We start from the raw sequence: 24,436 nt of genomic DNA, 5'->3' as shown, positions 1-24,436 counted from the left end.
ACTGAGAAGCCTAGTTGAGTGCTGCTCTGCTGGCCAGCACCCAGCTGCCCTAGTTTGACCTGGGTTCAAAGCTCTGGCTCACAGTCCATCTCCTATGTGGGCAGCTAGACCTTCTTGTGTGCAGGATTATGGGAGACACATCTCATCTCATGTCCTGGAAGCTTCCTTTCCTCACTGCAGCCACTGCAGCCACAGGCTGGATTGAGGGGACCACAGAGTTGTCTAGTCACCCAGGCTGGGGGTGTCAGAAGCCCTCCTTCCCACCGGCAGGCCTCAGAAGCTGAGGATGGTGAAATCTCACAGGCAAGGCTGCGGTGGCTTCAGCAGGAACTTGAGATAAAACGATGCCTAACAGTTAGGGCAGTGGCTCTGAGGGTGAGAGACTGGGAGCCCACAGGAAGTGACTGCGTGCTGAGCTGACGTGTCTTTGCCCCGGCACCCATCCTGGAGCTGCAGGCCCGTACAGCTGGGGGCATGTCCCCAGAGTGCCCTGAGCGTGGGCCAGAAGGACTGCAGGGCCAGTCCCTGGGGCCAGGCAGGCACTACGGGGCCTTGGTCTCGGGTCAGTGTCCCCTGCAGCCATGCCGGCCCCCTGGAGCGTGCCCCGCTGGAGAGCTCGTGTGGCTGCCGCGGTGCTCTGCTACATCAACCTCCTCAACTACATGAACTGGTTCATCATCGCAGGTGAGGGGACCGTGTGCATCCTGGGGCAGCACCTGCTGGTCTACCACACCTCCTGGCGGCTGTGTATCCACGTGCCTTCCCCCAGCATCCTTTCTTCTCTTGGAACGCACATCCAAGCTAACACTACAACTGGTGTTCTCTTCCCTGGAGGTGGTTTTCAGCCATGGCTGAATTGGGGGAAGGACCGTCAAAGCCCACAACCCAGCCCCAGACTGAGAGGAAGCACAGTGGATGTGGGAGCAGGGTCGCCATGAGGGGTGGGTGGGTGAGGGCAGCAGGGCAGATAGGCCTTCTGGGCAAAGGCCTCGGGGCTCTGAATGAAACTGCGGGGTGAGGGTGTGGAGGATGGGGCAGCCTGGCCCAGCTCCCAGGCAAGAATAACTCTTGCTGGGTCGGTTTCTGGGACAGCAGGCTGCTTGCAAATTTTGCACATCCTCCTTCCTTCTTGTAGGCCCCAGGGTTCAACCTGCTCTGTCTTCTCATCACTGACTCACTCATTCATTCATTTACTCAGGATTGACTGGGGCTCAACTTACTTTTCTTGTCACTCATTCACTCATTCACTTAAGATCCAACTTTCTGTTCTCTTTTTCTAACTCATTCATTCAAGACTGACTGAGCACTGTCTGTGGTCAGGACCCTCTGGTGGGTGCTGAGGACCCGGGAGGAAATCAGACTTGTAGTTTCTGAACTCAGGAATGACCACCTCATGGGCAGGGGGAGGGGCTCATTAACAGCAACGCTGCAAGGCAGAGAAGGTATGGCCAGACCAGGGAGGCACTGTCCAGGCTGGGGAGCTCAGGAGGAGCCAGCAGGACATCGATCCATCAGTCACCAGCTGGGCACACCAGAGAGCAGCTGTAGAATGTTGGGACTCAGGGCTTCAGACATCACGAGGCCTGGTTTCCGTTGCTGAGGAGCTCAGAGGAACATAGACACATGTACAAGTAGATCTAATACAAGACAGAGTGGGGTGAGTGTCAGCCAGACAGCCCTGAGGACAAATGACCGAGGGTTCCAGCAGAATCAGAGGGAGGTATTTGGTTCAGGCCTGGAAGGCTGAGAAGATTGGAAAGACAGGGATGGGGTGGGGGCAGGGCATTCAGAGAGAGGGGTCAGCGCATGCCAGGGCACACGGGGTGACAGTGCATGCTCCGATCAGGGACAGCAAGAGGGAGAAAGAAGGACACTATTTCAAAAAGTGTGTTTGAAGCAAGATCATGGACTTCTAGGGCTTCAGGCTGGAAGCTCGGACTTCCTGTCTCGGGCAATGGGAAGCCACAGACAGCTTGTTTTTTGTTTGTTTGTTTGTTTTGTTTGTTTGTTTGTTTTTTGTGGCTGGCTGTTATGGGATCCGAACCCTTGACCTTGGTATTGTGGACAGCTTTTTTAAGTGGGGGGAATATAATAAGATTTGAGGTCTTGATGGAGGCAAAATGAGCCAGTTCAGAGGCTGCTGCAGGGGATCAGGCTAAAGTCAAGGAGGCCTTAGTTGGGCTGGGGGCATGAAGAGGGGCAAGAGGCAGATGGGGCCGGGAGTCATGCCACTTACCCTGGGGCCTCTGCTGGGCTGGGAGACCCTGAATCCTTCCTGACTGGGGTCCCTTCCTCACTGGGACTTCCTGGGGATGTGCGAGAAGCGAGGCTGTGGTTATCGGGATGATGGGGGCCTAGAGAAGTGAAACCACGCCAAGCACCGGGGACTGTTGGGGGCAGGAGGTTCTCACGGCAGCTAAACTTCTCTTGTGGGAAACAGCTCTTTGGAGGCCAGAGTGGCAGGTTACAGGTAAAAGTGAGGCTGGGTCTACACCTGGCCCTGGGATATTCCCAGAGCATCACAGGGCCAGGAGGAGCCCAGGAGTAGACAAACAGGAGGATGAGTCCTCATTCCTAAAAATGAAGATGAGCACGATTGTAGCAAATTAGTACTTAGCTATTTATTTTGCTTACCTGCACTCTTTTTTCTCTCCAATGACTACGTCCTCTTTGTGCAATTTAAAATAATAAAAGGGAAAAAAGACATACTGGTTTGTATGCCCGGATGCTGTGGCAACTGGGTCCACATTAAATGTCTGAACAAAAATCTCTTACTTTTCTGATTCTTTGATCTTTATTTGCCTGCTGGCAGGTCTTGCAAGTGTGGATGCAGGGTTTTCTTGGTGTGGGTGTTTCTGCAGGGCCCCACTGCGGGCTTCTGCTCCCCTTCCATGATGCTGGTGGGAGGGAAGGCTGCCTCTTGCTGGGAGTCTAATCCCAGCTCCCCCACTTCCAGCTGTGCCACTGTGGCAGCTACAGCCCCTGTTCCTCATCTGTATGATGGGGACAAAGAGAGTCCCTACCTCTTTGGATAACAACTGCAAGGGTCAAGCTCAGGGTCTGGCTCTCGACCCTCTCATGATTCAGTGAATGTGTTGATTGTTCTTCATGATAATGACAGGGCCAGAGCCACATGGCTCACATGAGCAGGTGCTGCAAACTCTGACCCTTTCTAAAATATCACCAAGGGGCTAACAGGATTTCAGGGAGTAGAGCCTGGTGTCTGGTGGCCTGCTTTCTCTCTCTGTATTAGGCTAAGCACCCACTGCACTGGCCCATGGCTTAGCAAAATCTTGAAGGGGCTTCAGAGACCTGGCTGGTGCAGAGCAGGAGCCTTCCAGTCTCAGGGAGGTGGGGCTGACCATGGACCTAATTGGGACCTAAGTCTCTGAAGCTCTGTGTGTGCATGCTTATATCTGTGAGCTCAGGCCTTTGTGTACGTGTGTGCAGGCCAGGGCACATATATCTTGTCTGTACAAGCTCATGTGTGTATATGTACATCTATGCCCGCTGGTGTTTATGCATGAGCAGGGCTGCTGTGTTGCACAACCCCAGGGACTTCCATTTACACAGTAGTCTAAGTGAAGGACTGTTTACTGTGCAGCAACAGGGAGCTGCCAGTCACTTGGACTACACTGTGATTGGCAGCCCTGCATGTGCATATGCACGCATGTCTGTGAGGGTGTCCTCATGTGTACTTCTCAGTGTGTCTTAGTCTGTTTTCTTTTCTTTTCTTTTTTTTTTAAAGATGACTGGTAAGGGGATCTTAACCCTTGACTTGGTGTTGTCAGCACCACGCTCACCCAGTGAGCAAACCGGCCATCCGTATATGGGATCCGAACCCGTGGCCTTGGTGTTATCAGCACCGCACTCTCCCGAGTGAGCCACAGGCCGGCCCTTAGTCTGTTTTCTGCTGCTAAAACAGAATACCACAGATTGGGTAATTTGTAAAGAACAGAAGTTTATTTGGCTCACCTTTCTGGAGGCTGGGAAGTCCAAGAGCATGGTGCTGGCACCTGGTGAGAGTCACCCGGTGGTGGAATGCATCACATGGCAAACAAGCGTGAGAGACAGAGAAAATCGGGCCAAACTTATCCTTTTATTAGGAGTCTGTTCTTGTGATAACTAACCCACATCCGTGATAACAGCCTTAATCCATCATGAGGGCAGAACCCTCATGTTCTAACCACCTCTTAATGGTCCCATCTCTTAACACTATTAAAATGGCAATTACATTTCAAAATGACTTTTGGAGGGGACATTCAGACCACAGCAGTGTGTATGTGTGTCTGGGTGTATGAGGTTGGGGTTATGTGTCTGTGAGTGTAGGCTACTGTGTGTGTATGTATATCTGTGCCTCTGCAGGCATATTTCTCTGGGAATGCCTGTTTGTATGTATGTATGTATGTATGTGTATCTGCATGTCTGTGTGTCTCCATGATAGTGTGTCTGCACCTGTGAGTGCATGCTTGTGTGTAAACGTGTGCGTATGCGTGTCTGTGCATTTGGGGTGATGGTTTCTATGTGTTTGATGTGCACATATCTCTCTGTGTGTGTGTGCGTGCGTGTGTGTATATACATGTGTGGAAGACAGGGAGAGAGAACAGTGGGCCTGGGTGCTGTGCCTTGTGCTGTGCTGGTCAGCTGTGGCCCTGTCCCAAACTTGGGGCAGCTGCCTTTAGAGGACCGGCAAGCTACTTCCCATTTTTTTTTTTTTTTTTTTTAAAGATGACCGGTAAGGGGATCTTAACCCTTGACTTGGTGTTGTCGGCACCACGCTCACCCAGTGAGCTAATCGGCCATCCCTATATGGGATCTGAACCCATGGCCTTGGTGTTATCAGCACCGCACTCTGCCGAGTGAGCCACGGGCCGGCCCCAGCTACTTCCCATTTTTGCTGTCCCTCTATCCACAGGCGTGCTGCTAGATGTACAGAAGTTTTTTCAGATCAGCGACAGCAATGCTGGTTTGCTTCAGACTGGTAAGGAGTGAGTCCCTGGCCCTGGAGCTGGGGCCCTGGGCTCATGCTGGGTTGAGGTCTTTCAGTGGGTCCTGTTCTATGCCCAGCTCCAGCCCCACTGAGTACCCTGGCACTGCAGATGGGTGGGACCTGGGCATGAGGGACAGTCTGGAGGGGGAGGAGGAGAGAGCATGGTCTGAGTGGAGGGGGCTGCAGGAGGCGTGGGGTGGCGGGGGGCAGGAAGCTCCTGAGCATCACCTCGTGGCTGTGGACTTGGTCACTCATCCCTTTCACATTTGTCAAGCTCAGCTGTGTACCAGAGACTCACTGGGGTCTTTCCTCTCAGAGGCCTGAAAAATCTGACCACCAGGATACAAACAGACAGACAGACATGACACAGACACTTACCTGTGGAATGGGTTCAGGTGGGCTCTGGGCCAACAAAGAACCCACAGTTTAGCAGCAGGGAGCAGCCATAGGTCTCATTCCAAGGGCGGCTTGGTTGGGATCACCAGGCACTAACTTTTCCCCTGTGAGTGCCTGGGTGGTGACACACATGCATTCACACACACACCCACATATGGGCACATGTGGTCACAACACATGATGCACACATGTGCACACATCAACCTGTAAGTAGCACACACCGTGGTTCCTCTCTGTGGACCTCTCCCTCCTTGTAACAGTCCATGATCTTTGTTCTTTAGAACGTGGCTGTTGGCTGGCCAGTTAGCTCAGTTGGTTAGAGTGTGGTGCTGATAACACCAAGGTCCAGGGTTCAATCCCTATACAGGCCAGCATAACAAAACAACAAACATAGTTCTCAAACAAGGGTATGGGCACCCCCGGGGATACACAGAAGCTTTCTTAGGGCTGTGTGAACAAGGAGATTTTTGAGAGGTCCATTTCTGGATCCTCGAGCCTATATGTTTCCTTCCTGAAACGAATCAGCCTGTGGCTGGCCTGTCCTTCTGCTTTCTCACCTCCCCTTTTAAGATCACACATTTACCATTTTTTTTTTTTTTTTTTGAGACCAGCTGCACCGTGCTCAGCCAGTGAGCGCAGCAGCCATCCCTATATAGGATCCGAACCCGCAGCGGAAGCGCCGCTGCACTCCCAGCGCCGCATTCTCCCGAGTGCGCTACGGGCTCGGCCCGCACGTTTACCATTTTAAGCAGGAGACACCTCTCCCCATCCTGGATGCACTGCTCTGGGGTGTAAAAACCTCCAGGGTGCCAGAGGGACCCCGCATGGATGTTTGGCTTCTACCGGAGGCCCTGAGAGCGAGGCAGAGAGAGCATCTGTAGAAACGCACTGGGAGGGTTTCCTCCAGGCCGCAAGCCCAGGCAAGGAGCCAAACCTTATCTAGCTGCCCCACTGTGTGGGAAGTCTACTATTTATCTACAAATTAGAATTCAGAAGTGAGATGTGGTCTCAGGGGTGGGTGTCAACACACTTATTTCAGTGAAAAAAAATGAAGCCAACGTTTTTTCTTACAATCAGTCTAATTTGTCTGATGGGTTTGGCAAAGGAGGACTGGTTTTGCTACTTGGACTCTACGGTGGACATTTCCTATAAATGGATGACTCATGATCTGTGACTCTGAGGATTTGGCTGAAAATATAGTTCAAAAAAATACACAATATCAAAACATAAATGCGTGGAGGAAAAAAGCCACAATAATGCTGGAAAGCACACCTACCCTTTATAACTTTAAACTTTCATTAAAAGCATTTTAAATGTCAGCTGAAAACATGTGAAGGAGTACACAGTTCTATAAACTTCTTTAAGAACCACATGAGCAAGAATTAGAAGGCCACTGCTTTAGACTGTGGGTCTTACCAACTGCCCCTCAGTCATATTTGTAGCCAAAGTGAGACAATCTGGGCTCAACCCCCAGAATCTTCTCTGTGGACTTTTTTTTTTTTCCTGGCACCTGTCCGGTAAGGTAACAACCTTCTCAATTAAATAGGTAATGGTAGTTGAGTCAACATCTCCCTTCTCTGGTTCTTACCATGGTGATCGATCAGGTGATCAGTTATTACTCCCAGGCCCCTCATATGTGAGATGCCATGGAGGAAGAAGTGTGTGTGTTTGGGAGTAGGTGAAGGGAAGAGTCATTTTTGCAGAAGCAGCCCAGAAAGGTGTGCGGAAAGGGCAGTGGGCTTGGAGACTGAAGACCAAGCTGGTCTCCGGTGGCCTCAGGTGAGTCTCTTTACCTTCCTGAGTTGCCGTGCAGTGGCCTTAAGACCCACCCCACTGTCTGTCTACAGGGCTGCAGAGAGGAGGAAACCCAGGACAGAGAGAGAGCTTGGTCAAGCTGTAAGAGTGAGGTGGGAGGTGGGGGGAAGTGGTGGTCAGGCCCCCTGCACCCCTCATGGGACAGAGGGGCTGCTGGAATTAGTTAATTGATTAGTAGTATTTAAAACTAACACTGACTTGGCCCTTACCACGTGCCAGGCACTATTCTAAGTGCTTTAAATATAAACTCATTTAACCTTACAACAATCCCATGAGGCAGGTATTATTATGATGCCCATTTTACAGACAATCAAACAGGCTCAGAGAGGTTATGGGACTTGCTGAAGCTGGGATTTGAATCTAGAAAATCTGCTTCCAGAGTCTGTCTCTTAACTCTGTGATCATTAATTGCTCCCACCTTGTCACAGAAATGATTAGCATTTGGAGGTGCTGGGAACAAGCAGTGCCTGCCTTCTGTTTGGGAAGGGTACCTGCAGATTCCCAGGGCATCTGCAGATTAAAGTGTTATATCCTGCAAACCATTCCTGCCTAAAACCCCATAAAAGAATTAGAAGATTTAAGGAAATATTTTGATAACCTTTGGGTAAAAAAGATATGCAGAAACAAGACATGACCCTCCCTCCCTCCATAAGATTGATAAATTTGACTACATCAAAGCTAAATATTTCTGTATGATGGTGATTCAAACTCTAAATCTGATTAATGATAATAATAGATAACTTTTATTGGGCATTTACATAAAGCCATTCAGATGCCTTTCATGTGCTTTATTTTATTTAATCCCCTCAATAACCTTATAAGGAAAGTACTATTACTGCTGTGTAGTTGATGAAAGGGGAACAAGCAGAGTTATGGAATTAGCCAAGGTCACATAGCTGGGAAGTGGTGAGCCAGGACTTGAACTCTGGTAGTCAAGTCCCAGAACTTGCATTTTTAATTCTTAAAACAAATATAAAAGACTGGGAGAAGTTATTTTCAAAATATATTAAACGTCAAACGACTGGCCAGCCTTCCAAAAAAAAAAAAGTCAAACGACAGCCTCATAGAAAAAATGGCAAAAGATGCAAACATAGGAACTGTCGCTCAACTCCACTGGAAATAAGGGCAGTGCAGATGAAAACGCTGGCGAGATAGCATTTGTTTTTCAACCTTTCGACGAACAAAAATAAAATGATCAGTCCTATCAAGGGTCAGCAAGGGCACTGGCATATACTTCTATGAGAGTGTAAAGTGATACAGCCTTTTTGGAGGGATGTTTTGGCAGCACCTATTAAAATTTTAAATGCCGTGGACACCAAGGATCACTCTCTGTGGAGTATTAGGTTGAACCATATTAAATTGCTGTTTTTGTAGATCAAAACTGGCCTAATTTTTATAACGGCATGTGGCTCAGCCCAGTACTAGAGCAGGTCATGGGGGAGTGGGAAGAATCTGGCCATTCATTGGGCTCGGGAAATGTCAATCATCTGTGCTCAGCGACTGGAGACCCAGGTGCTGGGTGGGGCCCTCCAAAGCCTAAGGCCCTTGGACTTGGGGACCCTGTGCAGGAGGGTCCAGACCTTCCCTTCTCCACCTGCCGGCTCTCCTAGGGGGAGGAGGAGTCCTGGGGGCAGGGACTCGCCATGGAGGGAGCGGGGCGGGCCAATTTTATTTAAGGAATGGAAGCAATGTGTGGCCTATCCATGTGGCATATAGTCAAGCAAAAAACGTGACAGCTGCTTTGTCATCACAGAATAGCAAACACATTCATTAATCCAATATTAATAAGGGTTTACTTTTAAAAATGGAATACATACAAGTATCAGTATCTGGGGAATATTTTACCTACTTAGGAAAAGCAACTCCTTCCCAGCCTCCTGGAATCCTCACAAGTTTATAGTCAATGTGATCCTCCGAAACCGTCCTCATTTGCTGGTCAAAGCAGGCCCCTGGGGGACCCCCAGGACTCCCCTCCCCAAGTTACCCCCCCACTCATCCCCCCTCCCCCAGCAGGTGTATGAGTGGAAAAGAGGACCAGTCCTTGTGTCCGGGCTCATGGGAGTCACGTGTTCTTGTAAAGACAGGAAACTAGCCCCTACTCCATGCCGGGGCTCCACATTTCCTTCTTTACACAGCCTGTGAGGGGGACGTGGACTCCTCTAATGTTGGGGTGATGCTCAGAGAGGACGCACAGTGAGCAACTGGCAGAGCTGGGATTTGGACCGGGGCCCTGTCCCCCACATTCTGGGCTGTGACTTGCACGGTGGATGAGGATTGTGAGATTCACCTTAAGTTGCCTCCTCATGCCCTGGGCCCCCTGCCAAGATGCCAGCTGTGGCATCTGAGTCAAGCTCCTTCCCTGGGTCTGGGGGGCCATCTGCCCACCCACCATCATAGGGGGACCCAGGCCACCCCTTGTGTGTCTCTTCCAGTCTTCATTGGCTGTCTGCTGCTGTCTGCACCCGTGTTTGGCTACCTGGGTGACCGACACAGCCGCAAGGCCACGCTGAGCTTTGGGATCCTGCTCTGGTCAGGGGCTGGTCTCTCCAGCTCCTTCATCTCCCCCCGGGTAAGTGCCCACACCCCTGCCCAGGCCCCTGGGGACCTTCCCCCACCTGCTTCCTCCTGATCCAGCCCTATCCAGCCCTGTCCATTCCTGGCTCTGGCTGGTGCAGGGACTGCACTGCCAGGGGTGGGAGGGGAGGGCACAAGGGCACAGCCTCCAGACCTGAGCCTGAGCAGGGGCAGAGCCCGTTAGACTTTCTTAACAGGAGGCTTCCTCTCTTGCACCTCCTGCCTCATTTCCTCCCAGGTCTGCTGGGGCTGCGGGTAACAGCTACTGTCTTGGGAAACTGGCCTGGTTAGCAAAGTTGAGACCCAGGAGAAGGGCTCCCCTGGGTGCAGGGGTAGGCGGTGGCTGCAGGCACCAACAGGGGGCACCCGTGTGATTTTGGGAAACTGGGACGGGGAGTGAAAGAGTCCTGATCCACTCTCCTGCCCCTGGGGGCCTGTGTCATGAGGACACTTTACCCCTCTGACAAATCCTTGAGTCCCTTGCCCCACGGGTGATTTCTGGAACTCACTATGGTCTCGTGCCTGGCTCACCCAGTATTCCTGGCTCTTCTTCCTGTCCCGGGGAGTCGTGGGCACTGGCACGGCCAGCTACTCCACCATTGCGCCCACTGTCCTGGGTGATCTCTTTGTGAGGGACCAGCGGAGCCGCGTGCTGGCCATCTTCTACATCTTTATTCCTGTTGGAAGGTTGGTACACCCCTGGATCCACTTCCCCAGGTGGTAGACTGAGGTCCAAAGGAGTCAGAACAGGGACTGGGCTGGGGGTAGGAGAGGTCAAAGCATGAGGGCTGGGATCTGAATCCCAATACTACCCCTTCCTCACCATGTCACTTTACTGCACTGAGCCTCAGTTTTCTCATCTGTAAGTGGGGGAAATAATGCCAACCGATGGGCTGTGGTGAGGATTAGAGAGAATGAGGATGCTCCCTACAGAACACTGATGGAAGGAGTGAGAAAAAGGAGCATGGCCTACTGAGGGAAGGCCGGCCCTGGGAGGTGAGATGAGGAAGTGTTGGGGCTGGGTCCTGCACCCCACAGCAGGGCAGGACAGAGTGGGATTGGCAGTCAGGCCCGTGAGCTCTGATCCAGGTTTTCTGTACTTGCCTGAGTCAAGCAGGGCTGAGCCTTGGGCACAAGGGGTGGGGATGGTGTTGGGTGTGTCCTCATAGGGGGAGAGAGTGGTGCTGGGGGGTGGGCCAAGAGCCAGAGGTCACTGGGGACCCGACCAAGGGCAGTGAACATCTGGCTTATTTTTCTCGCTGGAAGGGCTATGAGCCTGCAGAGAGCCAGCTCCCTGGGTGGGGGCTCCCAGGTTGGGCTGGCCTTGGGACTCACCTCCCTGCCTCCCTCCCCTCACTGTCCATCTCCCTTGCCCCTCTGTTGCAGTGGTCTGGGCTATGTGCTGGGGTCGGCTGTGGCGGAGCTGACAGGGAACTGGCGTTGGGCCCTCCGAGTGAGTCCAGCTTCCTTTTCTTCCCTCTGCTTCCCCCCGGGCCGGCAGGGACTTTCCAGCCTCGGATGGCCTTAGCCACTTTGGCAAGTATCTGGCGCCATGGGGGTGGTCTGATGTTGGCCGTTTTGGATGTTTGGAGCCTCATATGGAACATGACCTGTGGAAGTTGTGGCACGGGTTCAAATCCTGGATGCTTGGTTTACTAGCTGTGTGATCTTGAGCAAGTTGCCTCCCTCTTCAAGCTTCAGTTTGCCTATCTTTAAAGTGGGGGTAGTGAATGCTACCTATGGAATCTTTTTTTTTTGTCCTTTTTTTTTTTTTGAGACCGGCCGCACTGCACTCAGCCAGTGAGCGCCCCGGCCATCCCTACATAGGATTCAAACTCGCGGCAGGAGCGCCGCTGCGCTCCCAGCGCCGAACTCTCCTGAGTGCGCCATGGGCTCGGCTTGACCCACGGAATATTGAGGATTAATGAAACAGGATGAAAAGTTCCTAGTCCAGGGTCAGGGAACATAGTAGGCTTTTAACAACTGGCAGCTAGACTTACTCAGGGAGTGTGCCAGGACACCTGGGGATATACCTGGCAGGCCCTGTTGGGGCTAGAACCACTGTTGGCTCAGACTCGGGTAGGGATGTGGATCAATCAGAAGAAGAAGGAAGTCATTGGCAGAGGGGGCAGGGGGCTCAGTGCTGTGCGAGTGCAGGTCTGTGTGCAGATCTCTGCTGAGCCTTCCTGGAGCCAAGAGAACTGGCACGTGAAGCCACAGAAGGCAGGTTGGGACCTTGGAGTGGGGTGGGCTTCAGGGAGGCAGGTTTGACTTAGCTTAAATAAGAACCTTCTCGCAGTCGAAGCTGTTTGAAGGCTGCCCCAAGACAGGTAGTGAGATCCCCGTCCTTGGGGTATGAGCAGGGGGGCTGCTAGGAGAGGATAGACTAGGGCAGGGCTGGTGCGGCAGATGGAGGCATGGGCCAGGAAAAGGACCAGTTCTTGGGGCAGCAAGTACTCAGTAGTCAGGGCCAGTGTAGTCAGGGCCTGTTCTCAACCACCTGAGGCCCACTGATCCCAACAGAGTGGTATAATGGACAGACAGGCATTAAAGCAAGTCCCAAAGAGACCCCACTCCCCAGAGAGGCTGTCTTCTCAGGAGTGAGGGGGTAAGAAACAGTGGTGTATCAGCTCTGTGTATAACCAGCACCCAGAAAATGATCTCCCCCAATCCCCCAGTGCCTGGACCACAGAATTCAGACACTATGCCCAGTCACCTCCATGGTTTCCTGGACTGTGAGAACATGTGGCCCTGAGCTTCCTGGGCCTTCCCGGGCCCTTCTGTCCCCAGATCATGCCCTGCCTGGAGGCCGTGGCCTTGATCCTGCTTATCCTGCTGGTTCCAGACCCACCCCGGGGAGCGGCTGAGAAGCAAGGGGAGGTGGCTGTGGGAGTCCAGAGGAGCAGCTGGTGTGAGGACGTCAGATACCTGGGGAGAAAGTGAGTGTCCCTGCTCCCCACTGTAAGCCACAGAAAACCCCTCTGTCTGCCCAGCATTACTGACTTCCTTCTCTCCGCTTCCAGGGAGCCCTCCCTGCTTGTCTAAGTGTTCACCACCCTCTTCTTCCTCTGAGCTCCTACTCACCAATGAGATGCCCCTCCCTCATTGGGGCTCAGCCCCATCGCCTCATCATGTGACAGAGATATGGGCTGGGAGGGAGGCAGGCAACGGAGCTCCAGCTGTGCCTCTGCCACTGCCCTAGTCCTAAGTGACCCAAGACTCGAGCCTCACTTTCCTTATTTATTTTCCAGCCTTGCTGGCTTCTTGGGGCCGCTGGGAGGGTTCCGGGAGCTTTTTCTTACCTCTTCAAGCCTCATGGGAGTGCATCGTCCTCTGTCCCAGGCCTGCTCGATGGTGGGGGGCGGGGAGCAGGAGTTGACTGTGCCCAGGCCCATGAGTCACTGCAATGTGGGGCACGGACTGGACTGGCTCTCTTTGTTACAGAGCTATGGGCCAGTTCAGGGGACTTGGGAAGATGTGAGCAGGCAGGACAACTTCCTGGAGAATGTGATGTTGGATTGGGGCCTCTCAGGATGGGGAGATTTGGTTCTGCAGAGGTGGGGAGGAAGGCACAGCGCGAGCAGGGGTGTGGAGGTGGGCTGTGCGGGGGTCTCAAGAAGGTTGGGAGGCTGGAGCTCAGGGTGCTGCTGGGAAGGATCTGGAGGCTGGAACCTGGGGTAACCTGAGTGCCCAGGAGGCGGGAGGAGTGGACAGGCCCCTGCAGTCCCTGCCCATTCCCGACATCTGCCAGGGCACTTTCTCTTGCAGCTGGAGTTTTGTGTGGTCAACCCTCGGAGTGACAGCCATGGCCTTTGTGACTGGAGCCCTGGGGTTCTGGGCCCCCAAGTTTCTGTTTGAGGCCCGTGTGATCCACGGGCTGCAGCTTCCCTGCTTCCAGGAGCCGTGCAGCAGCCAGGACAGGTGAGGGTCCTCTGGGGGCCCTGGGCACCCAGCCCGGATCAGGGAGCTCCTGCAGGGGAAGTTCTTAGGAGGTTGTGAGCTCCAAGGCTCAGTCTTTCAGGACACATGGTGCTCTGTGAAGACAGCAGGGCTCAGGGCCCAGTGGCAGGCAGGAGGCCTGGTTCTAGCTCTGGCTGAGCCCTGCTGCCCTGCATGGCCACAAGCAGCTCCCTTGTCCTCTCTGGGCCAGAATCCCTGTCTTCTCATTCCTGGGGCTGCTATGTGTGTGGGGTGGGGTGGGATAGGGTGGAGGGGATGTGGGGGTCCAGAAGGCACTGGTGGAGGAGGGAGTTGAGGCTTCTGTGGGGCCTGTGGGACGTTGGGAGTCTGAGGCAATGTCCTTTGGAGGGGCCCGTAGTGTCTTCTGTGAGGTCATCCCATTTCACAGATTGCAAATTGAGGCACTGGGAGGCCGCATGACTTCTCTGGTCTGGAGATTTCACATCTGTATTCATTCGTTCCCTGACTCCTCTGGGGCACCGAGAGTCCTGGGAAAGTTCTGGGAGGCTGGGGAGGGGCTGGCACTGTGCCCACAGGGTGCGCCCTCTCCCACTTCCTGCCTGCCATCCTACCATCCTGCCGTGCACTGCTGTGTCCCCACCACCTTCCACCCCATTCTTCAAGGACTCCGATGACCTCCTGATGCTGGGTCAAGAGCATCTCTCAATCCTCCTTGCTTGTCTTCTCCTCCCTCCTGACACCCTCCGTCCTGGTCGGCTTCTCCTCTCTGGTTGATGCTTGTCTGTCTCCTCTCTGTCCCCTCTTCCTCTCTGATCCTGCCCTGATGGGATCCTCAGAGTTCCTCAGAGCTATCTGTTCTTTCCCAGGGCCCAGCCTTGCCTGCGGCTTCGGCGACACTAGTCTTCCGCTGGCTGCACCTACGTCTGCCTCCCCCCGCCCCCCGGCCTCCGTCTCATTCCCTGATGCCCACAGAGAGCTTCATGTAATTTCCAGAATGTCCAAGGCTTCTCACTTTTCCGGGCTTTGCCCCAGCTGTGCCCTTTGCCCATAGCTCTCCTCCCTTTTCTTTTTTTCTTTTTATTCCCTTTTCTTATTATTACTTATGAAGCTTTTACTTTAGTTCAGACTCTGTGCCAAGCATTGAAAAACATTCAGAGGAAAGTATTCCTATTATTCCAGTATTACAGATGAGGACATAGAAGACCAGCGAGGTTAAGTGTCCAAGGCCACACAGCAAACCAGTAGTAGAGCCGGATTCAAACCCATCTGACTCCAAACCTAGTGCTCTGAAGCTCCACGTCCTGTAGTTTCTGTACACTGCCTATTGCCGCTAATTGGAACATCTCCCCGCCAAGCTGGGAGCAGCTTCCTGGCACACAGTAGGTGCTCAGGGAAAGTTTGTGAATAAATGCATAAAGTGAGGCTGTGAAGTGTGTCTTGGCTCCACAGCTAGACTGCTATTTCTCTGGAGGCAAAGAGCCACTGGAAACTAAAAGCCCCACAGCAGCTTGACACCGTGAGGTGAAAACAGGACCCCATCCGTTCCCCTGCAGCGGGTAACTGGCTGGGTGCTCCTGGGCAAGTCCTTCCACCGCTCCAGCCTCGGCCTCCCGGGTCCAGCCCAGCTCCTCCACAGAGCCTGTGTGAGAAACTGACATGGGAGTGTGTGTTAGTTTCCTGTGGCTGATGTAACAAATTACCACAAACTTGGTAGCTTAAAACAAAAGAAATTTACTTTCTCACCATTTTGGAGACCAACAGTCCAAAATGGTTTCACTGGGCCAAAATCAAGGTGTCAGCAGCAGGGCCACACTCCGTCTGGAGGCTCTGCAGGAGAATCCTTCCTTGCCTCTTCCAGCGTCTGCAGTCTCTGTCTCTGTGGTCACACGACCTTCTCCTCTTCTGTCTTAAGTCTCTCTCTGCTTCCCTTCAATGAAGACGGGTGTGATTGCATTTAGGGCTCACCCGAATAATGGAGGAAAAACCTCTCCATGTCAAGACCTTTAATTTACTCACATCTACAAAGTCTATTTTTCCATGTAAGGTAACATTCACGGTTCCAGAGATTAGGAGGGGCATCTCGGGGGAGCATCATTCAGCCCATCACAGAGTGGGTGGGAGGTCCTGGTGTTGGGGTTCTGCACAGACCTCAGTTGTTAATTCATCCTCCTTGATTAGGATAAGCTCCAAGGTATGGGTGGTGCAGGACAGGAAGCTGCAGGACGTGGGATTCCAGCTCAGCCAGAGGGAGAACTTTCAACACTCAGAGCTAAAGAGGTCCCGGTGGAAGGGGCTGCGTGTGTGTGTGTGTGGGGGGGGGTAGTGAGCATCCCACCCCTGGTGGTGTTGAGTAGAGGTTGGACAGGTGCTTGTGAGGGCCATTGCATGGGGGTCAGCATAGAACTTACAGGCCTTTAAAAGGCTCTCTTGGATCTGAGAGTGTGTGATTCTGGGGAAAGCCTTGTGTGGGTTGAGGGAATGCAAAGGTCCTGGTGGCTGGGATGTGTCCTCTGGCCACACCTCCTGCTGAGGGGCTTGTGGGGGTGCTTCCAGGTGGCCTATCTGAAAAATCAACCCTAAGTCTCACAAATGTTTTGAGAACCTGCCAAGGCTGGCTCAGATCAGGACTCAGACATGAATAACATTCATCCAGGATTCGGGGTCATTTGACTGGGTTGAGCTGGAGCCTTGTACAGCTTGGAAGGCTGGGAAGGTTGGGTGTGCACCTTTAAGCTGCCTAAGGACACACGTGCTTCCGGCTGGTAGGCCGAGGCCCAGGAGGCCTGGCTGTGTCCCAAGGGGCTGTGTGAGCTCAGGCAAGTTCCTGTCCTCTCTGGGCTCCATGCTCTCTCCTATATGCTAGGGGAATGGAGCTGGAGAATGGACCCATTTGTCCTCAACCTATGGATGGACATTTCACAGGAGTTGTTCAGGAGAGAGGTGGTTTTTGTGGCACTCAGCGTGTCGGTGACCATGGTCTTGCACCATCCCTCTCTGACATCTTGGTGGGAGCTGTGGAAGTAATAGCAGGGAATCCAGACATCCCACACACTTCTGGGAATGTTTGGGTCTGGGAGGGGATCCTGGACAAAGGGAGAAGGGTGGGTAGGGGCAACTGTGCTCCAGGTCAAGGGGACACTGTGGGCCAAGGCAGGGAAGCCCAAAAGCATAGGGTGAGTTTACAGAATTTCCATTCATTTGTGCAAAGTCACAGAGGGGGAAAAGAGGGGAAGCTACATTGGTCAGCGGGGGCCAGTCCCACAGGGCCAGCAGCGCTGACTGGGAGCCTGCTCAGAGGACAACAGGGAGCCGCAGAAGGGCTGGAAAGATTCTGGTTAGATTTTTGTTTTCAAGAGCTCAAGCTGATAAGTCTCAGCTATCCCTTTGAGCTCCTTTATTTTTAAATTTTTTAATTTTTTTTCCTTTTTGTCTTTTTTCGTGACCGGCAACGGGATCGCAACCCTTGGTGTTGCGCCCGCACCTCGCTCAGCCAGTGAGCAAGAACCGGTCTCCACATGGGATCCGAACCCTCTGCGGGAGCCCCGCCCTCTCCAGTGCGCCACCGGGCCGGCACCCTTTGAGCTCCTTTATTTTTAAATTTTTTAATTTTTTTTCCTTTTTGTCTTTTTTCGTGACCGGCAACGGGATCGCAACCCTTGGTGTTGCGCCCGCACCTCGCTCAGCCAGTGAGCAAGAACCGGTCTCCACATGGGATCCGAACCCTCTGCGGGAGCACCGCCCTCTCCAGTGCGCCACCGGGCCGGCACCCTTTGAGCTCCTTTAAAAGGAGGCTTGGGAGAGCAGGATGTACCAGGAGGGTGAAGGCGTGTATTCAAATCCTAGCTCTGCCATTTAGTAGCCGGGTAGTCACGGCCTTACCCTTTCTCACCCTGGCCTTCCTCACCTGTCCATTCAGGAATTCCGGGAGGGTCAGTGAGTTCATTTACTCAATGTATACGTCTTTTGTGCCAGGCTATATGCTCCCAGCACGGAGCCAAGAAAGTAAACCAAACCTAGTCTCTGTTCTCAGGAAGTCACAGGCTGGTGGATGGCCCTGGTGATAGAGATACAGAACGTGCTATGAGAACTGATGGGAGTGAAGGAATCAGCAAGGGAACAGGGGAAGGTATCCCCAAAGGGGGCATTTGTGGTGGGTCCTAAAGGATGAGCAGGAGTTTGGTAGGTGGAAAAACTGGTGCAGAGTGTTTCCGATGGAGGAGTAAAAGTACGAGGTGGGGAGTGGGGTGGGGACAGCAAGTAGTCGGAGGCGAAGAACAGAACTGGGCGGTGGGGCTGAGGTGAGCCAGAGTCAGACCATGAAGGACCAGGTATGGAGTTGGGGCCAAACCCAGTGGGTGTTTGAGAGCTGGTGGAGAATTTCAGGTGGGGGACACGGTCAGATCTGTGTTTCAGAAAGCACTCTCGGGGGCATGTATGGAGGTTATTCTGGAGGGACAGTCTCCACCGAGGGGAGGGGCAAGAGGGATCCACATGGCCTGGAAGTGGGTCCTGCAGCAGGTGGGGAAGGCAGTGAAGGCAGGAGGGGCTGCTGGAGAGGTGTTCAAAGGCAGGGAGTGGAAGGATGGGACTCAAGGAGGGAGGGTGTGTGGATGTCCAGACAAGGGACGGGCGTGTTGTAGGAGCTCAGTAAACAAACGCTCCCTCGCTGCTGTTCCTCTTAGCATTGAGGGCTAGAAGGAGTGAAGGTTAGGGCCAGAGTGGGACCCTAGAATGAAGATTTCTGAGTGGGCAGTTTTGGGTGGTGAGAGGGTGGAGAAGGTCACTGGAGATGAGGCAGGCTGAGACCTGGGGTGCTGGGTGGACCATCCACATGGCCAGTGGTATCCCCAGGATGAGGCAGGAAGGGGGATGGGGGAGGGAAGGCAGAGCACATGGGTCCCTGATCAGGGTCCTGAGGCCCCAGGAGTGTAGGTTTGGAGGGAGGGGAGGGGGAGGTCAGGTCAGGGGCCCACAGCCACGTTCCCTGCAGGCACCAGATCATGCACCTAGACCAGAAGACTAGACCTGGGGTGAGGGAGGGAAGAAGGGCCCCTATCTTGACTCCACCCAGCTGACCAACCCCTCTCTGTTCTTTCCCATCAGCCTGATTTTTGGGGCACTGACTGTCGTGACCGGCATCGTTGGGGTCATCCTGGGAGCAGAAGCTGCGAGGAGGTACAAGAAGGTAAACGCAAGGGCTGAGCCTCTCGTCTGTGCCTCCAGCCTGCTGGCCACAGCCCCCTGCCTCTACCTGGCTCTCGTCCTGGCCCCGACCTCCCTCCTGGCCTCCTATGTAAGTGAGGTGGGGGTGGGGTTGGCGGGGCACTCCTGTTTATACAGGCTCACCCTGTGCCAGGTCTTTATCACTCCTCCTGTGTATAGCTTGTTATCCCCATTTCACAGATGAGTAAATGGAGGCCCGACAAGATTTAGACAGCTAGGAAGGGGCATAACTGGGATTTGAACCCAAGCCTTTTTGACCCTTAAAGTGTGTCCTCTGAGCTCCTGGTGAATGCTTTGATTTGAGATAATGGGACTCATTTACTCCCAGGGCATGTGGTGAGCCCGAGAAGAGATAAGGTAGTTCTCCCCAGATGACAGATAAGGAAAGCAAGGCCCAGATTGGTCATAGCCTATGGGGACATTGCTGTAAGGGTGACAACCGTGATGATGTCCAGTTTTCCAGATCCGTACCCCATCCCGTCCGTTCACGCGCCTCTCGCTCTGGCTGCACCAGTGATGGGCACGCAGCCCTCCCTGCCTTAGCCTGTGCCCATTCCCTCCACCAGGGGCACTGCTCTCTTCTCTGTGCCTCCTGAGATCTGTCTCCTGCAAGACGCAGCGCAAAGCCATCCCCTCTAAAACCCCTCCCAGATCACTCTGTCCTCATGTCACAATTCATTTGACCTGCTGGATGAGCTCAGGAAGGGCAGCCACCCCCCACTGCGGCCCTCTGTCCTCACCCATCTGGCACCCGCCCCCAGACTTCCCCAGGGGCATCAGCCCCAGGGTCCATGTTCTCAAGTGACGTGTCAGGGTGCCCCAAGGATGCCTTTTGTGAACGCCCCTCAGGTTGTCCTCATATAGGAGGGTCAGCATTTAGCTGGTGTCCAGCCAGGGAGAAAGGCCAGTTTCCTTCCTGGCAAGCACTGCCCTCTCTGTGAGGGACTGCCTGAAGCCCCTCTCTCAGCTTAAGCAAGGGACTCTCAATACATCCCCCCAGCCTGACTCCCCAGCCTTCTGCTCGGAAAGCTGGCTGGGGCCACATAGGACAGCTCCTTTTCTCTCACCACATTCTGAAGGTGGGTCTGGCACCTGTCTTAAGGTGTGGGCACTGTTGTCCTCAGCCTGGGGCTTCAGCTGAAACGCCTGCAGCTTAGAAGAGAGTGCGTGAGTGTTGGGGGGAGAGGGCTGTCACTGTTCCCTTCTGCACGTGCTCTTACTTAGTCCTCAAGGTCCCCTGATGGGGAAGGCTTTTTCTCATCCAGCTGGACAGATTGGAAAACTGAGGCCCAGAGTCAGTAGCAGCAGGCAAATAGTGGGACAGACAGACCTCTAGCTCAGCTCCGAAGACTACAAAGTCTGTGTCCTTCCTGCTGCACTGAGCCTTGTCACCCCCAAGGGAGAGAGACAGAGCCTGGCACACACTAGACACTAGTGAATGCCTTCGTGCTTACTGACTGAAGGAGGGAAGAGTGACTGGGATCATCACCTCCACCTGGTGAGGGCTGGTGGCGCTGACCTCGCAGGGAAGATGAAGCCTGGGCAGATGGAGGCCCATCGCAGGCCTGTCCCTGCATCCGCCGGCTGGGCCATAGACCCCCTGCCAGCTCTGCTTCTGCCACCGTCTTGGTCGGCTCTGGGAGGCGGCTCCTTGGCTGTGCTTATGGGACACAGCTGCCCCCCCAGCAGTCTGGCGCATCTCCAGTGCTGGATGGCTCATCTAGAAATGACATTGCATCTCGGCTGATGAAGCCAGATGGAGTAACTCTTCTCTAGTCCTGCCCCCCCGGTGGAGGGCCGAGGGGCAGGAAAGCAGACAGGGCCAGAATGTGCCCATCCCCCAGGGCCGGGAAGCTGCATGGCCTGGAATGACACCCTGTGGCTCTGAGCCCCTGCGGCCAGAATGCCAGCCTTCCAGAGGTGGTACAGATCCCACCCCCACCTCTGCGGCTCTGTCTTTGCCTCTGAGGTCCACCCCGATGTTTGGACGTGAGATTCAGGCTCCGGCTCCTCCTGATCACCAACCATCAGTCATAAAGCCCTTAACATCTCCCAAATCTCCCCTCTCCTACTGTCCCTTCTGCCCTGTCCTGGTTCATGACCTGTGGTATTTTTTTAGGACTGTTACAGAAGCCACCCTCCTGGTCTCCTTGCCTTCCTGCTAACCACCATAGCCTGGTCTCCCCACACTGGCAGTGTGCGCTTTCTGAGACCACAAAACTTCCCTGCTCAAAAGCCTTGCATGGCTCCCTGGTGCCTCTGCAACGAGGTCCGACTCCTCATCCTGGCATTCCACACCCCTCATGAACTGCCCTGACAACATTAGTAGCCTTATCCCCCCGACTGTGGTCCTGCCGTGCAGGACCCCTCCCGATTCTTGGGACATGTCCTGTGCTGTCCTCCTCCTCTGTTTTCCCTATCCCCAACCCCTTCTCCATATGCCCAGATCATACCAGACCCTCAAGGGCCAGCTCAGTGCCATCTCTGCATGGAGCCTTCTCTGCTTGCTGAACCTCTGTCACCATGCTTTGTTCTCCTCAGTGCTGTCTTCCTTGGGTCACGGCTACTTGTGGTCTGATTCCTCTCCCAGCACCAGCCTGTGAGTTTTCACAGGGCCCAGGTCTGGTTCCAATCTTTCTCAGCACTCTTGCCTGAAGCACAGGGTCAGGCATGTGGGAGGTGGCGTGGGGGTAAATCACTGCCTGCCGAGTGAAGAGTTAAGTGAGAAGCTGTTTGCATTTATTTATTTATTTGACAAATATTTCTTGAGTGCCAATGAAGGAGTGTGCTAGTTTAAATGCTGGGAATACAGCATAAACAGACCAAAATATCTTTGTCCTTAGGGAACTTACATTCTAGTTGGGGGAGGGAGGCAGCAAGCAAGATACATAAGTAAAATCCACAGTATTTTGGATGATAATGAATGCTCAGGAGAGGAGTAGAGTCGGGAAGGGAAATAGGGAGCTTGTGAGTGTTAGGAGGAGAGGGCTGCAATTTTATGTAGTGTGGCCAGAGAGGCCTCACTGAGAAGGATTGTTGAATAAAGACCTGTAAGAGGAAAAGGAGTGAATTGTGTGGCTATTTGGGGAAACAGCAACCATCAAGGCCCTGAGTCAGGAGTTTACTTGGTGGGTTTGAGGAACTGTAGGGAGGCCACTGTACTCCTCTGTACGGAGACAGAGGAGGGAGAGAAGGAGGTGAGGGCAGAGAGATGATGGGGGCCAGATCACGTAGGGCCTTGTGGGTGTCAGGTGGAGTTGGCAAGATGCTCTTCCTTCCCTGCTGTGGATGTATTTCTCCGCAACGAGTCCATTTCACGATCATTGCCTAGTTTATCCAGGTTTCCTTCCTTTTTTCTCCATCTGCCATTCCAGCCAAGTGTCGTAGTTCTCTCTGTGGCTCCAGCCCACTTAAAAGTAATCCCTTTCCATCATCTTAAAAACATTAATTAGCTATTTTGATATATTCCCTAAGAATTCTGGAGTCTGATTCATCAAAGTGATAACAAGAAGATGTCTGGGGAATTTGTTCCAATTTAAATGACTAAGTTCTTTCCCTATTGATTATTTATCTGCTTATGAATATCTTTTTTTTTTTTTTTCCTTTTTTGTCTTTTTTACTGACCGGTAACGGGATCGCGACCCTCGGTGTTGCGCCTGTACCGGGGACCGGCAACGGGATCGCAACCCTCGGTGTTGCGCCCACACCGCGCTCAGCCAGTGAGCGGGAACCGGTCTCCACATGGGATCCGAACCCTTGGCGGGAGCGCCGCCGCACTCCCAAGTGGCGCACTCTCCAGTGTGCAACCGGGCCAGCCCTGGAGTTGGCTTTTACTTGGAGTGAGATGAGGTTTTGTGCTAAGAAGTGAGAAATCTGGCTTTTGTTCTCTGCATCTATTGAGATGATCATGTGGTTCTGTCCTTTATTCTATCACTATAGTGTATTACACTGACTAATATTTATGTATTTAACCAACCTTGCTTTCCTGGGATCTCTGTTGGTTGTGGTGTGTAATCATTTTTATGTGAGGCTGGATTTGGCTTGGTAGTATTTTGTTGAAGACATTTGTGTCTATGTTCATAGGGGATATTGATCTGTAGTTTTCTTGTGGTGTCTTTGGTTTTGGTATCAGGGTAATGGCTTCAGAATCAGTTGGCAAGTGTTCCTTCCTATTATGTTTTTTGGGAAAGTCTATGAAGGATTTGTGTTAAATCATCTTTAAATATTTAGTGGAATTCACCAGTGAAGCTATTTGGTTCTGAGTTTTTGTTTGTGGGAAGTTTTTTTTTAAATCCCTATATAAAGATGATTGATAAGGGGACCTTAACCCTTGACTTGGTATTGTCAGCACCACGCTCTCCCAAGTGAGCTAACCGGCCATCCCTATATAGGGATCCGAACCCGTGGCCTTGGTGTTATCAGCACCACACTCTCCCGAGTGAGCCACGGGCCGGCCCTGTGGGAGGTTTTTGATTGCTACCTCAATAGTTACTTGTTACAGGTGAGTTTAGATGTTCTATTTCTTCTTGAGTCAGTTTTGGTAGTTTTCATCTTTCTAGGAGTTTGTACACTTAATCTAGGTTAATCTAATTTGTTGCCACATAATTGTTTGTAGTATTTCCTTTTAGCCCTTTTAATTCCTGTAAGGTGAGCAGTAATAGCCCCTCTTTAATTCTTGATTTTAGTAATTTGAGTCTTCTCTTCTCTTTTCCTCATCGGTGTAACTAAAAGTTTGTCAATTTTGCTGATATTTTCAAAGAACCAATTTTTGGTTTCATTGATTTTTTTCTATTGTTTTTCTATTATTAGCTTATGTTTAGTAGAACGACTCTGGCTACTGTGTTGAGAATAGTCTTGGGAGCAAGGCTGAGGCAGGGACAAGAGTTAGGAGGCTGTTGTTACAATGCAGGTGAGAGATGATGGGGCTTGGGCCAGAGTGGCAGCAATGGAACTGGTGAGAAATGGTTGGATGACAGATATATTCTGAAGATGGAGCAATCAGAATTTCCTGATAGATTTGATGTGGGATATGAGAGAAAGAAGAGTCAAAGATGAGTTCTAGGATATTGACCTGAGCAGCTGGAAAGGGAGAGAAGCCATTAACTGAGACAGAAAAGTGAGCAGGAACAGTGGATTTTGGGGGGAAGATCAATGCTTGGTTTTGTACTTTCTGAGTTTGTGGTGGGACGTCAACATCCAAGTGGAGGTGTTAGTAGAGAGTTGGATACAGGAGTCTGAAATCCAGATGACATGGCATCACCTCAAAAACTTCAGTGGGTAGGAACTGGCTCTTGTCCACCATGATGGACGTCATTATGCTTTGGGGAGCTAAGGGGGTCAGCATTAGAAAGGGTGTCCAAACAGGGCTGAGGAATTGGCTTATGTTGGGCTTCCAAATAGGAAGAGTCACTTTAGATTCTTCTACCCGTCCATCCACCCATCCATCCATCCATCCACCCATCCATCCATCCATCCACCCATCCATCCATCCATCCATCCATCCACTCATCCATCCAT

At 52.6% G+C, this 24,436-nt stretch overlaps 1 protein-coding gene and 1 non-coding gene across 2 annotated transcripts in view; both read left to right on the top strand.

Annotated features, from left to right (window-relative positions):
• Nucleotides 1-471: 471 nt before the first annotated feature.
• The window catches only part of SPNS3 (spinster homolog 3 (Drosophila)), a 44,512-nt gene continuing 20,547 nt past the window's right edge, over nucleotides 472-24,436 (top strand). Inside the window, 9 exon segments of the mRNA XM_008568694.1 lie at nucleotides 472-568; nucleotides 571-684; nucleotides 4,916-4,981; nucleotides 9,634-9,770; nucleotides 10,311-10,462; nucleotides 11,162-11,228; nucleotides 12,566-12,714; nucleotides 13,544-13,696; nucleotides 18,800-18,989. Coding sequence (XP_008566916.1) covers nucleotides 475-568; nucleotides 571-684; nucleotides 4,916-4,981; nucleotides 9,634-9,770; nucleotides 10,311-10,462; nucleotides 11,162-11,228; nucleotides 12,566-12,714; nucleotides 13,544-13,696; nucleotides 18,800-18,989 — 1,122 coding nt within the window. The 5' untranslated portion in view covers nucleotides 472-474.
• TRNAI-GAU lies at nucleotides 5,684-5,757 on the top strand. Its single transcript has one exon. It is a non-coding gene; the product is annotated as a tRNA-Ile (tRNA).

The sequence above is a fragment of the Galeopterus variegatus genome, unplaced genomic scaffold (genome assembly GCF_000696425.1).
Source record: "Galeopterus variegatus unplaced genomic scaffold, G_variegatus-3.0.2 Scaffold25, whole genome shotgun sequence".
Taxonomy (NCBI): Eukaryota; Metazoa; Chordata; class Mammalia; order Dermoptera; family Cynocephalidae; genus Galeopterus; species Galeopterus variegatus.
The sequence above is the reverse complement of the archived record's forward strand: the minus strand, read 5'-3'. Positions and strand labels throughout refer to the sequence as shown.